Here is a 16,966-nt window from a genome sequence, read left to right on the forward strand (position 1 = left end):
GTTTTTGGTGTCCAGGGCAATGCACTTTCATGGTTTGAATCTTACTTAAGGGGCCGTGAGTTCAGGGTTAAAGTCGGTACCAGCCTGTCTGATATCCATGATCTGAAGCATGCCGTACCGCCGGGCAGCGTTCTCGCCCCTTTGCTTTTCTCATGCTACACTTATCCACTGGCGGAGGTTGTCGAGGGTCACCTCGTGGATGGCCATTTTTATGCTGATGATACCCAGGTCTGGCATGCCTTCAGCTTCTCTGACACTGCGTCACTGCAGCCCAGATCATCAATAGAATTGAAAGCTGCCTTGATGATGTCCGCCTTTGGATGGCAGAGAACAAGCTTAAACTAAATGAGTCTAAAACCGAGTTCCTGCTGCTGCGGTCACCTCATCAGGAGGCCAAACTGGTGAAGGACAATGTGTGTTTGAGAGTCGGTAGTGCTCGAGTTGTCCCTAGCGAGTCTGTGCGCAATCTGGGTGTACTATTTGACAGTCATTTGTCATTTCATAAACAAATCTCCACGGTTGTCTCGTCGGGCTTCTTTTACTTGCGCAAGATTGCCTCTGTAAAACAATACCTTCCTGTTGATCTCTGAGGCAATCTTGTGCATGCTTTTATCACATCCCGACTAGACTTCGGTAATTCACTTTATCTTGGTCTCCCAACCTATGAAATAAATAGATTAAAAAAAGCTACAAAACCAAGCAGCGAGGTTGTTGACGGGCAGCAGAAAATATGACCACATCACTCCAGTGCTACACCATCTGCACTGGCTGCCCGTCCAACAACGTATAAAGTTTAAAATTTTAACTTTTGCTTTCAGAGCCGTGCAGGGCGCAGGCCCCGACTATCTCCAGCTCCCACTCCAGAGGCCAAGTCTCAGGACCAGGGCAAACTCGGCTCCAACTCTGGAGTGGAAGCGGGCCCAAAAGGTTACGGCTGGGGATAGAGCCTTCGCGGTCTGCGCCCCACGACTCTGGAATGCTTTGCCAATAACGATGCGGGCCATCGATTATTTTAATGTTTTAAAAAGATCACTCAAGACTCACCTTTTTATTGAAGCTTTTGGGTAATTGTTTGATCTCACCTTTTTATGCATGTACAAAATGGTTTCATCTCTGTAAAGCGCCGCTGACAATTTATTTTTAGGCGGCGCTATATAAATTATTATTATTATTATTATATTATTATATTCATTGTTTATAACACTTTTACAGTGGGATATGACTGTTTCCAGTTTCGCGTGGCTACATTCAGTAAACATTTACATGTACATGTAACTAAAATTTTGCGAATGTAAGTAAACTCGTGAACGCTTCTGTTAATTATGTTTTGCTTGGACCTTTGAGAAGAGTTGAACGAAATTTACGGTTGGTCAGCATGTAGATGAAGAAATTTAGCGAAGAATCGAGAACAGTCAAAAGAAGTCCCGCCTTGCGGATGAATCCTCCGATTCTCCAATAGGCTGCACCTCCTGCCAGCGCGACGTATATCTGACCGACTCTGTCAATGCAGGCTGGAAGCTCGCAGATGAGAAATAAGGTACACGTACACGCCGTCATTACGGACAACTGGTGCTGCGCTGCTTCATTCGAATCAGTGGTTCTTAGCTGCCTTGTCTTGGCCATGTTCGAAATGAGAGAAATGATGACAGCTAGGTTCAAGATTAGAAGCAGAAGAAGTGGTACCGCAAAAAGGACTGCTATATACATGGCCCAGTCAATATAGTATCCCAATTGCCCTGGGCCGCGTCTTTTTACTCTATCCTGGTCGTCAGGATGGCATGGGTCAGTATTCTTTCCGACATACATCCACCAATAACGCCAGAGATTGCAAGCAAATGCAAGCACTACGATGAATACAATGGCTTTGTTGGCATTACTACGGGTTGCAATCAGCTTCCCTTTGAGAGGAAAGATCAATTTGATGAACCTGAAAATCGACATGGTGGACATGATGCCAGATAATTTTCGAATGTAAGTTTCTGTTGCCAGTTTGTAGTTCGGACTAGAAGCCAGCACGTCAACCATGAAAACCCTCGCTATAAAAGCGTTAGCATTTGTTTTTATGACACAGATCTGTGGAAGCTTAGGGAATCATCTACTATTTAGTTGTCAACGTTATGACCGTTTGAATAAATGAAAAAGACTTCTGAGAAATCTTACCAACAAAAATCGAAGTATCTTCTTCATGCAAGATATTTTGCCGTACTTCATGAGAGTGTTGTCTGCATACATGCATCTACCGATAGGAACGAGAACGTGTTTTCACAGCCGACTTGACTTTCAAGAAGTCCGGACCCTTACCTGTCAATAGCCAGCAGAACCATCATGTGATTTCGCACCTCCACGCTTATGAAATACGGCGTCTCAACAGGAAAATAGATATAGGGCATGATTTCCAAGTCTCCTTTAATGAACACGTCATCTCCGTTTACGATCCTAGCGACAGTATGGCGTAGTGGGAAAATAACGAACGAGGTGATCAACACAGCACCGTCACTAAAGGCCAGAATTCGGAGGAGATAAAGCACTAGAGACTTTCCCTTTTCCATCACGGCGAATGTCCTGGCATTTAGGACATTCAGTATGAGGCCAACGATGCAAATACATCCAACCCCGAAAACGTACATGTTATGAGTGTACGTGAACTTGGCCGTATCATAGATGCACACCCGAGACTTCACGGTCTGCAAGGTTGCGAGGTCAAGCGATGGTGTCGACATTTTTGTATTGGAGCTAAAAGGGCCCGCCAATGACGAAAAGTAGCTACGGAAGTTTTGTCCCGTCCTCGGACCTATTAGCTGAGGTCTGCGCTCTCGTTGTTTTTAAAATTACTGGTCCAGAGATTTGCCTTTCAACAAGCCATGCTGGTAAAACTGAGAGCAAAACAAACCTTTGTTCGTTTCAACCGCGAACGCTTTAAATGACTGGACTAAAAATTACCAGGTGTTTGCAAATAGCGGCAATGTAATAATAGACTTTCGTGAGCGAAGTGTATACTAATGTATCACGATGTACATGTAACAGCACTTCTTTATCAAATTATATTCGCGAGTATACAGTTTCTTTGGAATTGGTGTCCAGTTTTTAACAAGTTTAACGGCGTTTATTACGAAGATTTCTTTCAAAGCGAAATCTATTAATGCATCCGAAATGTAATTGTTTACTGGAAACAGAACTGAGTTATCCACACTTTTCAGTTAAACATATTCTTAAAGCGAGTACATGTATATCAACTTCTTTTTTCCACCAATTATTTTGGCTATTGCGTCACACCTTTGGGCACTCAAACTAGGCTCTCGAATCGACAAGCATCGCAGCCTCTAGTGGTACACATCGAAATGCAGTGCGGAAACAAAAATTCAAAGATGGCTACCATTTCTGCCATCTTGAAAATTACAAATCGTTACAAGGTTCGATTTAAGGCCGTCATGTTGTTGAATGACGCAGATCATCTTAAATTACGATGCTACGGGCTCGGCGATCATTACGATCGACAGAAATCCAAATGGGTTTAGGTTATACGTGTACATTGTTTATGACACTTTTACAGTGGGATGTGACTGTTTCCAGTTTCGCGTGGCTATATTCAGTAAACATTTACATGTACAAGTAACTAACATTTTGTGAATGTAAGTAAACTCGTGAACGCTTCTGTTAATTATGTTTTGCTTGGCCCTTTGAGAAGAGTTGAACGAAATTTACGGTTGGTCAGCATGTAGATGAAGAAATTTAGTGAAGAATCGAGAACAGTCAAAAGAAGTCCCGCCTTGCGGATGAATCCTCCGATTCTCCAATAGGTTGCACCTCCTGCCAGCGCGAAATATATCTGACCGACTCTGTCAATGCAGGCTGGAAGCTCGCAGATGAGAAATAAGGTACACGTACACGCCGTCATTACGGACAACTGGTGCTGCGCTGCTTCATTCGAATCAGTGGTTCTTAGCTGCCTTGTCTTGGCCATGGTAGAAATGAGAGAAATGATGACAGCTAGGTTCAAGATTAGAAGCAGAAGAAGCGGTACCGCAAAAAGGACTGCTATATACACGGCCCAGTCAATGTAGCGTCCCAATTTCCCTGGGCCACGTTGTTTTACTCTATCCTGGTCATCAGGATAGCATGGGCTGGTATTCTTTGCTATATACATCCACCAGTAACGCCAGAGATTGCAAGCAAATGCAAGCACTACGATGAATACAATGGCTTTGTTGGCATTACTACGTGTTGCAATCATCTTCCCTTTGAGAGGAAATATCAATTTGATGAACCTGAAAATCGACATGGTGGACATGATGCCAGATAATTTTCGAATACATTGTATAAGTTTCTGTTGCCAGTTCGTAGTTCGGACAAGATGCCAGCACGTCCACCATGAAAACGCTCGCTATAAAAGCGTTAGCATTTGTTTTTTGTGACACAGATCTGTGGAAGCTTAGGGGAACATCTACTATTTAGTTGTCAACGTTATGACCGTTTGAATAAATGAAAAAGACTTCTAAGAAATCTTACCAACAAAAATCGAAGTATCTTCTTCATGCAAGATATCTTGCCGTACTTCATGAGAGTGTTGTCTGCATACATGCATCTACCGATAGGAACGAGAACGTGTTTTCACAGCCGACTCGACCTTCAAGAAGTCCGGACCCTTACCTGTCAACAGCCAGCAGAACCATCATGTGATTTCGCACCTCCACGCTTATGAAATACGGCGTCACAAAAGGAAAATAGATATAGGGCATGATTTGCAAGTCTCCGTTAATGAATACATCATCTCCATTTACGATCCTAGCAACAATATGCCGTAGTGGGAAAATAACGAACGAGGTGATCAACACTGCGGCGTCACTAAACGCCAGAATGCGGAGGAGATAAAGCACTAGAGACTTTCTCTTTTCCATCACGGCGAATGTCCTGGCATTTAGAAAATTCAGTATGAGGCCAACGATGCAAATACATCCAATCCCGAAAACGTACATGTTATGAGTGTACGTGAACCTGGCCGTATCTTTGAAGCATATTCTTTGTTTGACAGTTGGCGCTAAGGGTGCGAGGGAGTACGGCGAGGTTGCCATTCTTGGTGTTCGTTAGTGTCAAATACTCGACCAAAGCGTGCTACAAATTGATATGATAGCCTACCGCTGGGCGTTTCCCCGCTAAGGCAGACGACAGTAAATGCAACCTCAGAGCAGGGTTCGCATCGGCCGTCAGGATTATGTATTTTTAAACGTAAGTTTTACGTAATATTAAGTATTCGAAAGCGGCTCAGTATTGATTTTCAGTCCAAAATATTTCGACACACAATAAGCAATGATAGCTGCTCCGAATCACGAGCGAGCGGCGTTTAGCTCTGCATTTTATGAAATGTACTGAGCAAGATACATGAACATTTTAATGCCCGCAGCGAATGTATCAGGTTGTTAGAATAATTAGTGTGATCAAAGGCGTAGGGTACTGCATTTTTTTATAATCCCCGATACGTAACTTACACTGTACATGTATAAGGTTTCTTGTTTGTATGCGAGTCCAGTTACGTTATTTTTGAATTTTCAATGCGCCACGAAAAATGTATTGAATATTTTCAAAACCGATTGAAATGTATGCCTTTACCACGCATGATGCAGAAGCGGTCTGCCAGAGAGTTGTACATGCGGGAGTGTAGCAACGACCCGGATAACGAGAAGAATCCTGCCGACTCCGACCGAGGACGAGCAGGAAGCGGAGAGGAATTTGAAAAAATAGCTATTTTTCTGTGTTCGCCGGTGCCCGTGTACAGGGATGCAGCCTGTTCAGCTATGGTTTTGATTAGTAATGTTTCATAATGTTCTGAATGTTTAACAACTTCCTTGGTTTTGATCTTTCTTATTGTGATTACATCAGTTTAAGCTCGGTTTATAAGCAAAAGGGTGTGGTGACAACGCCAATTTAAAACGAAAAAGTGCGAAAAAAATGACAAGACACATAATATTTTATGCAGGTGCCAACATCTATTTCAAACTAGCTTGTTACAGTTAAAGGATCGTACACTTCTTTTTTCCGTCAGTCAAGATGTCACTGCCAGGGGCTCCATAACTGTTGGTAGGAACCTGTGTTGGCTGGTCAGAAGAACCGATGTGGACTGCATCTGCCGAGAGACGAAAATACACATTTTTACACATTACAAAGTAGTTTATCAAACACTTTGACATCGTCTAGGTTGCTATACATGTATATGCATATATTTTATTGATAAATTTTGAACATGTCTATGGTAATCGTCCCTTTTAGAAGAAGTGAAAAATTAGCTCATGCCGGAACATAGGCGTGCACATATCAGTGGTTGTTCCCCGTAATATTCAGTATTTGTTATAGAAACCATGACTTTTCTATAGGGGGATGGGCACGGAAAACGTGTCAATCTGTATTGCATCGCAATAAATGAGGCGAAAAACTCAGAAATGGAGCACTAAAACATGTTACACTGTCCAGCACATGCTCCGAGGTAACACCTTGTGTTGTGTTCAAAAGCATATGATGCATTGGAATCATAGGCTGTGTGTATAGAGCCTATAGGGACCACTATGTTGGCTGGAACTCCTGAAGTAATTAGAACTTCTAATTGCTTTAGGATTTCAATTTCTAGCCAAAATGGTGGTCCCTATTGCCAACCCATAGCATGATCTCATTTAGTTGAGAGACTTTATATAGTTTCGATGTGATGGGTGTCTGCCAAAGCCCCATCACTTCTGTTGTTGTGACTTTTGGGAAGGGGGGTATATTAACTTCACATCGGAACAAGCTCGCGTTACTTTTCTTCTATACTCCTGCTGGTGCCGCAGACTTACCCTCAGCTGTTTGCTCCAGCTCGGCTTTACGTCTCCCGTCATTGCCCATCAGTACCCCGGCTTGATCGTTACTTGCATCCTGCAAATATGATGAAAACTCTGCCTTAACGTTGCTGGCTTGTGAAAGATACTATGATGACAGGCCGCTTGTATAATCAAAGTGATAAAAGATAATAAATAATGAATACGAGTCAACCATTTTTATAGCGAATTTTCATGTTGAAGAGTGCGAGTCGAATATTCGCCAATGGACCTTTCCTACAAAGACGAACCAGGTCCCGAGAAAATATGCCGACTTATCGGCGGTGAATATCAGTCCTAATAAAAGTCTCCTCCTTTCACCGCCGATAACTCCCGCTAGGTAGTCTGTCAGACGCACCATCATAAACGGGTGGCCAATCAAATTGCTCGACACAAAGTAATTAAATGACGGCCTGAATTGATAGTGCCAACCTCCGGATCAGGTTACCCTTCTTCTATACAACGTGCATTGCGCATTTGGGTCAGGTCAGCATCCCTGGCACCGTTACTAATTAAACACCTGGTCTTCAATTATGATGGCTTTCAGTGCGTGTCTCGTGCGACAAGTGAGGGTAAAAGACGCTACTGGATGCCAATTCTGGGCAGGTGTGCTCTGACCGGGATCCACTAGCCGCCAACTTTCGTCGAGAGGCATCAGCCAAATGCCTCTTGTCGCCAAAGTTGGCGGCTAGCCGCCACCCGCAGCACACTAGCCGCCAACTTTGGCGACAAGAAGCGTTCAGCTGACGCCTCTCGACGCCGAAGTTGGCGGCCAGTGGATCCCGGTCAGAGCACACCTGCCAAGAATCGGCGTCCAGTAGCATCTTTTCGCCACTTTAGGCTGCCATTTTGAAATCATGTGACATCAAGACGCATACTGATTGGCCATAGCCTCGCCGCCGACGCCAATTCAGGCGGCAATCTGTAGCTCACCTGGCTTCTTCTTGCGTTCAAACGCGGCGACACGCGTCAAAAATCAAACATGTTAGATATTTGGCGTTTAGTTGCGGCAAGTCGCGGCAAGTCGCGTTCGCCGACGCCGTTCGTAGCAGACTAGGGATTGTTCAGGCGTTCAGGACTCTTGGGCAAAAAACGCCTGTGAACGCCGAAGTTGGCGGCTAGTGTGCTACGGGCTTTAGTGTTGTCGCTTCGGCGTTCACAGGCGTTTTTTGCCGCAAGAGTCCTGAACGCCTGAAAAATTCCTAGTCTGCTACGAACGGCGTCGGCGAACGCGACTTGACGCCACTTGCCGCAACTAAACGCCAAATATCTAACGTGTTTGATTTTTGACGCGTGTCGCCGCGTTTGAACGCAAGAAGCGCCAGGTGTGCTACGAATGGCCGCCGGCGGCGAGGCTATGGCCAATCAGCTAGCGTCTTGATGTCACATGATTTCGCGCTGCATGGCCCAAGATGGGTTAAAGTGGCGGAAAAGACGCTACTGGACGCCAATTCTGGGCAGGTGTGCTCTGACCGGGATCCACTGGCCGCCAACTTTAGCGTCGAGAGGCGTCAGCCGAACGCTTCTTGTCGCCAAAGTTGGCGGCTAGTGTGCTGCGGGCCTTAGTGTTGTCGCGACAGAGGACGCGTGGGAAAGGAAGGGAATGCAGGAAGATTGCTAAACATTTTGTACACGTCGTCCTGACAGTGCATCCTGCGTGCACGCACGTGTACTGCGCTTTTGCCATTACCTGCTGAACAACCTTCAATCGAGCACTCCAATAGTTCATAAATGGAAAATAGGAAAACATATATTAATATGCGACTTACCATCTCGAAGAAAGTAAAGTGTATACGGGTTGCAAAAATACGTTTGTCTGTGCTAAATCGTTTTAGTGATGATTTCGGTTGACGCGTACTTGCGAATTGACTGCCTGTGGTCCAAGTACAACCAATAAGCAGGCGAATCGGATGGATATACCTGGTACGGGCCACGATGATGGACTGGCCGTAATCTTTTGTTGCTGATGGAAATAAGGGGTGACAGGAGTGCATTACACTCTCTCTCATATTCGATTTACAAAATAGTCTACTGTGACCCGTAACCAGTATATTCATTCGATTGGCCGTGTTGGATAATGAAATTGAAGTAACAACTGGCACATGTCATTTGGTGTCCCGGCTGCCGCAGCACGGACCTTAAATCCTTGGCCACAAGACTAGAGTGCATATACTTACTTAGTTTTCACCATGTTCGGAAATAGGCCTACTCTAGATTCACCGATCTAGGACCATTACTGAATTTCCAAAAAACGGAAATACAATGTATGGTCGCCCGATGCCATTCATCAGTCACCAAAAAATGTGTTTTTGAACATGATCTAGCTGCGCCCCTGTAAGGCATAATAGCTAAAGTAACTTTGTTGGAAAATCACTACTATAATGGACGTAGAGCTGAAATAGTTTGTCACACATCTCCTCCGTCAGTTCAGATCGGATGACCTCGAAACTTTTCCTGAAAGTCGTGGTTGATATGGAAATGCACCTCGCCGGGTTAAATTGGTAAAATTTGCAGCGATCTCGGAGAAATAGCATTTTTTGTTCTTTCTCTATATGGGCCTACTCATGAACATAAGGGGCCTTTTCAGCAGGTCTGATTTGCATATGGGGCCATCTGTTAAATCAAAAGTGTGGGATTCTACAAAAATAAGTCGGGAAAGTATTGGGGCCACTATATGTTTAAAGCATTCATCCATTTCGGCAAATTTTCCCCCTTTATTTTGGTCGTACCCTTTCACCTTACGTTGTTAATCGCTCTTAATTTTTCTAGGTACCGTATGGAAACAAGTAAACGTACATGAATGAATAATGATAAGAACATGTTTCAAAAAACACGAAAAAAAAATTCGCCGGGGTTCGAACCCGTGACCATCCAATCCGTTGTACAACAGTCTGACCGTCGAGGCCATAAAGGCTTTACTCTAAGGGGTATGATAGACAGGGATTTACCTCGTTCAATTCGTCGCCATATTGAAAAAGCGCCATGATTGTGACGAGGTCACGCTGGCGGAAGAGTAATTGGGGACAAATAGTCCCAGATAATCGTATAATTCAATATTGCGACAGAGTTTTCTTGATATATCGTATTTATATAGCTCGGTGATATTATAGATAATGCTCGCAGTTGATTTAAATGTTTGAATGGCTTTCTCAAAAAATTTTTAGAAGCGAGGTCAACAGGGTCAAAAGAAATAGTCTTTGGCGCCAATGATGTTGGCAATGCCGGATTTGAATTAAGATTCGAGTCGATTCTTTTGGAGTCGGAAATGCCCATGCACACGGCAATCGTATCTATATAGCTCCGTGCACGCGACTTGAAGGGACAATTTCGGTGTGGGATTTAGGTGGCCAGGAAGGTGATATGTACATTGTAATTTGAATCTATCCGCCTGCTCATCACTGTAGTTACAAACTAAATGCTCATCACTAATAATGAATTGAGCGTGTAATGTGAGACGGGTTTGACATGACTTGCAAATCTTAGATTTTTAGGCAAACGTACTGTTACATTCCGTTTTGGTGAGATCTTTTTTCCAGTTTGATGGTATGTCAATAATTCTCTCAGCTCCTTGAGGAGTCACGGTCCTACTTGAAGCTATTTTGCATGAAAAACAGCCTATCTCATGCCAAAGTTGTCCCTTCAACAAAGAAAGATGATAGCTGATTTTATAGTTTGAATGGCCATTTTGAAAAAGGGTTTGGAATCGAGGTCAACCAAAATAGCTGTTGGCTTCAATGTACCCTCGGGAATTCAAGCCGCCGACTAGTCAAACCAATCTCTGGAGTGCTCGAACACCTGGAATCAGTGTGTACTTCAACTTGAAAAGTTCGGGTGAAGGGGTTTTCTTCATGATAATATTCACAATGGTATAAGATGATGGTATAAGAGGGCCGGCGAATCTAGGAACTGGAAGAAGAGGGAGCGTGCACTGCATTTCTCATCAAAATTCCTGGACAGGTGTGTTCCAAAATTTCATGAGCGGTCAATTAAAAAAAGTTTACATCAATTAGGAGCCGTGCGTCTGGTGCACCCGCTTGGATCTGCGCCTGATAAACGCTCATGAATGAATAATGATAAGAAAATGTTAAAAAAAACACGAAAAAAAAGATTCGCCGGGGTTCGAACCCGTGACCATCCAATCCGTTGTACAACAGTCTAACCGCCGAGGCCATCAATGCTATACTGTAAGGGGTTTGATAGACAGGGATTTACCTCGTTCAATTCGTCGCCATATTGAAAAAGCGCCATGATTGTGACGAGGTCACGCTGGCGGAAGAGTAATTGGGTACAAATAGTCCCAGATAATCGTATAATTCAATATTGCGACAGAGTTTTCTTGATATATCGTATTTATATAGGTCGGTGATATTATAGATAATGCTCGCAGTTGATTTAAATGTTTGAATGGCTTTCTCAAAAACATTTTAGAAGCGAGGTCAACAGGGTCAAAAGAAATAGTCTTTGGCGCCAATGATGTTAGCAATGCCGGATTTGAATTAAGATTCGAGTCGATTCTTTTGGAGTCGGAAATGCCCATGCACACGGCAATCGTATCTATATAGCTCCGTGCACGCGACTTGAAGGGACAATTTCGGTGTAGGATTTAGGTGGCCAGGAAGGTGATATGTACATTGTAATTTGAATCTATCCGCCTGCTCATCACTATAGTTACAAACTAAATGCTCATCACTAATAATGAATTGAGCGTGTAATGTGAGACGGGTTTGACATGACTTGCAAATCTTAGATTTTTAGGCAAACGTACTGTTACATTCCGTTTTGGTGATTTTTTTTGGAGTTTGATGGTATGTCAATAATTCTCTCAGCTCCTTGAGAAGTCACGGTCCTACTTGAAGCTATTGTGGTGTCCCGAGCCACCCCAGTCTGTCTTCGGCCCGTGTTGCGGCCGGGGCGAAAACGGTGCATTGTTGTTGTTATTGTAGTCGACGGGCGAGACGAGACAATAAAGTACGAGTTGAATTAAAAGCCGATTTGCAAGTTCATTAGTTCACTATATCATGTATATCGAGTACCAAAGAAGGTAAATCAAAGGACATTACAGTGGTGACAGCGTATAGGATTTAAAAAGAACCCAAATTAAAATTTGAAGGCAGGAATGGTTGTGTCATCGCGCTCGGTTGCCGCGCTCGACCCGCGTATTGTGATGCAATGCATGTAAACATAATGGGAGACCACAGCTAGATTTGTCCTGTTTGTGCCGTCAAATACAATGAAGCAACGCGTATAGAAACTTGCTTACGGTAATTTAGCATGTGTACATGATGTGTAAGCTAGTTGCAGACTCGTGACAGCAAAAATAGAGCCGAAAACTGCGTTTGTAATTGTACGTGCGTTCGTATTGACCAACCCATGCTCGTTTTTGTACGGAGGCCGGTTAGGACAAACTGTTTTTAACCCCATGCTTGTTTTTGTACGGAGGTCGGTTAGGGTGAACTGTTTTTGATATTATTATGCACTGTTCTGAAATCGTGGTGACCTAAGTTTCCGAAGTGAGTTCGATACGCTGGCATGTCGTCACAGATACATTGATAGTAGTATAGTGTGTCAGTGGGGAGCAGATTATTGCAAGATCAATAAATAAATTTTGGTCAGGTTAAGTCCACTGAGCTGTGGTTGCAGGCCTATTTTGTGGGAGTTCACAAGTCTGAAGGGTTTATTTTTGGAGACAGAAAGTGTGTTCTGTTAGAAAGTAGGTCTATTAGTGTGATTATGGATACTCCAATAGGACGTGGAAGGGGGGCGACTACCCCGAGGCAACTGATGAGGCCAGGTGGAACCCCTAAAGGGGCAGAGGCTAATCCTGATGCTATGACAGAATTTTTGGAAACATTCACCAACCTGATGAGGACCAAAATGGGGCCAGAAACAGTGAAGGCAACTACAGCTTCGACCACCGCCGTAAATGTGAAAATTCAGGCACCGAAAAATTTCCAGTTAAATCAAAACTTCCGAATTTGGCTGGAAAGGTTTGACAACTTTGTGAAGTTAGCCAAGATCCCTGATGAACAGCGTCGGGAACAACTCCTTTCAAGACTAGAACATCAGGCTTATGTTGCGGTCAACAATTTACACCTTGAGGAAAGCCTATCCTACGAGGATTTTTGTACTCGACTAATGAAGCGATTTCATAATACCTCAAGGGAGGATTACAAGTTACAGATGAGGGCCAGAGTACAGCGTGGAAATGAAACATATGAGACTTTCTCAGATGCCCTCCAAGAACTTGCCCTTAACGCGTACCCAAGTAGTGGGTTCGAACTACAACAAGAAATGGCCCTTGACCAGTTTCTTCTCGGAGTTACAGCAGAAGATGCAGTCAAACAGCAGCTGCTAATGAGTTCACCCGCCACCCTGAGCGAGGCCATTCGCAAGGTTAGGCAACTAGAGGCAGCCCAACTAGTGATGAAAAAGGGGGCAAGTGAGTCGAGCCAGCAGGAGGTGGCCAAGCCAAAACAGAAAGTGGCGAGCGTTGCGCCAAAGCCGGCGGAGAACTCCGATATGTCCGATATGTCCAAGGTATTAGAATTGTTGAGCACCATGAATGAGAGAATCTTGCGATTGGAAGGCCAAAAGGGAAACCACAGTTCCAGTAAGGGAGATGGTTGCAAAACCTGCGGCGGTGATCACAGATTTCGGCGATGCCCTCAAAACGAGTGTTTCATATGCCACTTGAAAGGCCACATTTCCAAAGATTGCCCCAACAAGCAGGGAAACGAGGCGGCGGGATTGTCGGGGGGCAGCACAGTCCCGAGGAAGCAGTAGTGGCCCCACATGTAGATTCCGTTGTCCAAGAAGAAAACAAGGTTAGCCCAGCAGAAAATTCAACATTGGTGGAGAATTCAATGTTGAACCCCAAGGCGACAGTGTTTGAGCCCAAGCCTGGGCATTCACACGTCACTATTGGGAGCATACAGCTGGCTGACAGCAGCCTCTATTTGAGTGGTAAGGTAAACGACCAGTCAACTTCCATGCTTTTGGATACTGGAGCAGCAGTAACACTGATCAGTAGTGATTTATGGGACCATCTCGATTCGGCCAAGAAAACCCTTGAACCTGCAATGGGATCCCTGATGTCAGCCACCAAGGAAGACTTGCACATTATGGGGATGGTTGATGCCGATTTACAGATTGGATCCAATGTTTACTGTCATCCAGTGGTGGTGGTCAAGAAGCTATGCCACTCGTGTCTTTTGGGAAGCGACTTCTTTGCAAAGCACCAGTGTACCATTCGATATGAAAGTGCTACATTGGAGGTTGGCAATGAAGAAATCCCATTGCGTCACCAAAGAGATGAACTTAAGATTTGTCGAGTCATCCTTGGGCGATCTGTGAAGATCCCAGCACAGACTGAGATGATTGTGCCAGGAAAACTTGCTAGGGGAGGTGAAGCTAGTCATCTGACACCAGGAATGATTGAAGCAAAAAGGGGCCCGACATCGTTCACGACAGGGCGTACTTTGGTGAAGTCAAACCATGGCAAACTCCCCATTCGTGTGGCCAATTTCACAGATAGCCCTATTAGGATGAGGACCAATCAGACATTGGGATGGTTTCACCCAGTCACAGAAATAAGTGGACATCAGGACGACAAACATGTAGGGGCCAGGGAGAATGGAGAGGAACAGGAACACTTGGCTGCAGCTGATATAGCAGCAACCAGTGCTGGGACGCTTTGTTCCCCAGACCCTGTATACTCTCCCATACTCGGACAGGGACAATTGGCTGCAGCTTCCATAGCAGTAACCAGTGTTGGGACGCCTTGTACCCCAGACCCTGTCCAATCTCCTGTGCAATCAGAAAGACTTGGAAAACTGTTGAAAAAATTGGAAATAGACGAGATAGATCTGACTGGGTCACAGCGTGCCACGCTGATTTCCCTCATAGCGGAATATCAGGATATTTTCTCAATGGATGATCTGGATATTGGGCACACCACAGTGGTTGAACATCGGATAAACACCGGAGATGCTGTCCCGATAAAGCAGAGGCCGCGGAGGGTACCACCCCACCAACAACATTTTGTTGATGAGACAACCAAAGACCTCTTGGACAAAAATCTCATAAAGAAGTCTACTGGACCATGGAGCTCGCCTATCGTACTGGCTAAGAAGCATGATGGGAGTTTTCGCCTATGTGTAGACTACCGAAAGCTAAATGAGTGCACTGTGAAGTCAGTCCAACCACTGCCAAGAATGGATGATACACTTGGAGGACTGGCTGGGTCCTGTTGGTTCAGCAGCCTTGATTGTGCCAGTGGCTACTGGCAAGTGGGCGTGGCTCCCGAGGATCGAGAGAAAACAGGATTTGTGACAGGAGTTAAGCAATATGAGTGGTTGGCCATGCCATTTGGTCTGACTGGAGCCCCAGCAACTTTTACCAGGCTCATGAACATCGTGCTAGGGGGGGGGGGGGGGGTAGGGTACTGTCTCGTGTACTTGGATGACATAATCGTACATACACCATCGTTTGACCGGCATATTCAGCAGTTACGAGAGGTTTTTGAGCGCCTCAGGAAGGCCAACATGAAGTTGAAGCCAGTGAAGTGTAAGTTGCTGCGACGTAGTCTGAAATGGTTGGGACATGTTGTGTCCAAGGACGGGATCGCCACTGACTCTGAAAAGATACGTCAGGTCCAAGAATGGCCAACTCCAAAGGATGTGGTTGAAGTAAGATCTTTCATGGGCTTGGCTGTATATTATCAAAAGTATGTGAAGAACTACTCAGAGATAGCAGCCCCACTTCACCAGTTGACTGGAAAGAATGCCAATTTCGAATGGACAGAAGCCTGTGAGCAGTCATTTTCCAAACTGAAGAAAGCATTGATTGAGGCACCAGTCTTAGCATACCCTGACTTCTCCGAAGATGCGGGTCTCTTTGTCTTGGACACTGATGCCAGTGACTTTGCTGTAGGTGCCGTTTTGTCCCAGCGTCAAGAAGATGGCTCTGAAAGGGTGATCGCATACGGCAGCAAGAGTTTGCAAGGTGGAGAAAATAATTACTGCACCACACGGCGGGAAATGTTAGCTCTCGTGAAATTTGTTAAGCATTTCAGGTACTTTCTCCTGGGAAAAAGGTTCTTGGTCCGAACAGATAACATTGCGCTCCGGTGGCTGCTTAATTTCAAAGACCCATCCGGACAGGTGGCCAGATGGCTCGAGTGCCTAGCCGAGTTTGATTTTAAGATTGAACATCGTGCAGGAAGGCTACACGGGAATGCTGATGCCCTGTCTAGAAAGCCCAGTAGAGTCAGACAACATGGAGATTGCCCATCATGTGGGCCCACTGACAAAAAGAGAATCGATCAGCAAACGCCAATGGACAGAAAAACTCAGTCGGTGAACCTAGCAAGTGTAGCAGTGACCCAGGCAAAACCAAGTGCAAAGTCCAAGCCACAGAGAAAAGTACCAACCCTAGTGGAACTGCCTATGGATTGGACCGCTGAGAAAATTGGACAAGCTCAGGTCAATGACCCTGAAATCAACGAAGTTTATCAGCATGTCCTTTCCAAAGAGACAATAATTCCACAAAGTGTTTTGCAAGGATGCAGTACTCGGACACGGGCAGTTTGGGCCCAGAGACAATTGTTGGAACTAGAGGAGGGAGTTTTGTATTTCAAGTCTCCGGATCAGTCAACCCAAAGCCGTTTGGTTCTCCCAGTAGCATTGATAAAGCCAGTCTTAGTTCAAGCTCACGAAGGCTTTGCTGGTGGCCATTTGGGAATGAGGAAGACCTATGCCAAACTTCGATCTCGCTGCTGGCGACCAGGCTTAAAGCGTTTAGTTGAAGACTTTGTTCGCACATGCCCCAAGTGTCAGAAATGCAAATCACCACCCAAGGGAATAAGAGCCCCCTTACAGAGTATTCCAGTGGGCAGACGAAACCAAAGGTTGCATATCGATTTTGTGGGGCCCATTAATCCACCCTCCAGAAGGGGAAACCGTTATATCATGGTGGTGGAAGATGCGTTCACCAAGTGGCCCGAGGCATGGCCAATGAAAAATCAGAAAGTCTCCACCTGTGCAAGAGTTCTAGTCAACGAATATGTCTCGCGTTTTGGTGCACCCGAGGGTATACATTCCGACCAAGGGGGAATTTTGAATCAAAAA

At 44.9% G+C, this 16,966-nt stretch overlaps 1 protein-coding gene and 1 long non-coding RNA gene across 3 annotated transcripts; both read right to left on the reverse strand.

Moving 5' to 3' along the window:
- Positions 1 to 363: 363 nt before the first annotated feature.
- Positions 364 to 5,305, reverse strand: LOC135485023 (probable G-protein coupled receptor 139). Of its 2 annotated transcripts, XM_064766748.1 has the most exons (3): positions 4,648 to 5,305; positions 2,302 to 4,265; positions 364 to 1,927 (listed from the first exon to the last, which is right to left on the reverse strand). In XM_064766748.1, exons 2-3 carry the CDS (start codon positions 2,718 to 2,720, stop codon positions 1,321 to 1,323), a joined length of 1,026 nt encoding a protein of 341 aa, XP_064622818.1. In that variant the 5' UTR covers positions 2,721 to 4,265; positions 4,648 to 5,305; the 3' UTR covers positions 364 to 1,320. The 2 variants fall into 2 exon arrangements, 1 of the variants encoding a protein (XP_064622818.1); XR_010446513.1 differs by lacking the exon at positions 2,302 to 4,265.
- A 667-nt stretch (positions 5,306 to 5,972) lies between these two features.
- Positions 5,973 to 8,746, reverse strand: LOC135484639 (uncharacterized). The gene is made up of 3 exons (XR_010446475.1): positions 8,609 to 8,746; positions 6,819 to 6,897; positions 5,973 to 6,118 (listed from the first exon to the last, which is right to left on the reverse strand). It is a non-coding gene; the product is annotated as an uncharacterized LOC135484639 (long non-coding RNA).
- Between the last annotated feature and the right edge of the window lie 8,220 nt (positions 8,747 to 16,966).

This window comes from Lineus longissimus, chromosome 3 (assembly GCF_910592395.1).
Source record: "Lineus longissimus chromosome 3, tnLinLong1.2, whole genome shotgun sequence".
In the NCBI taxonomy this organism is placed as follows: domain Eukaryota; kingdom Metazoa; phylum Nemertea; class Pilidiophora; order Heteronemertea; family Lineidae; genus Lineus; species Lineus longissimus.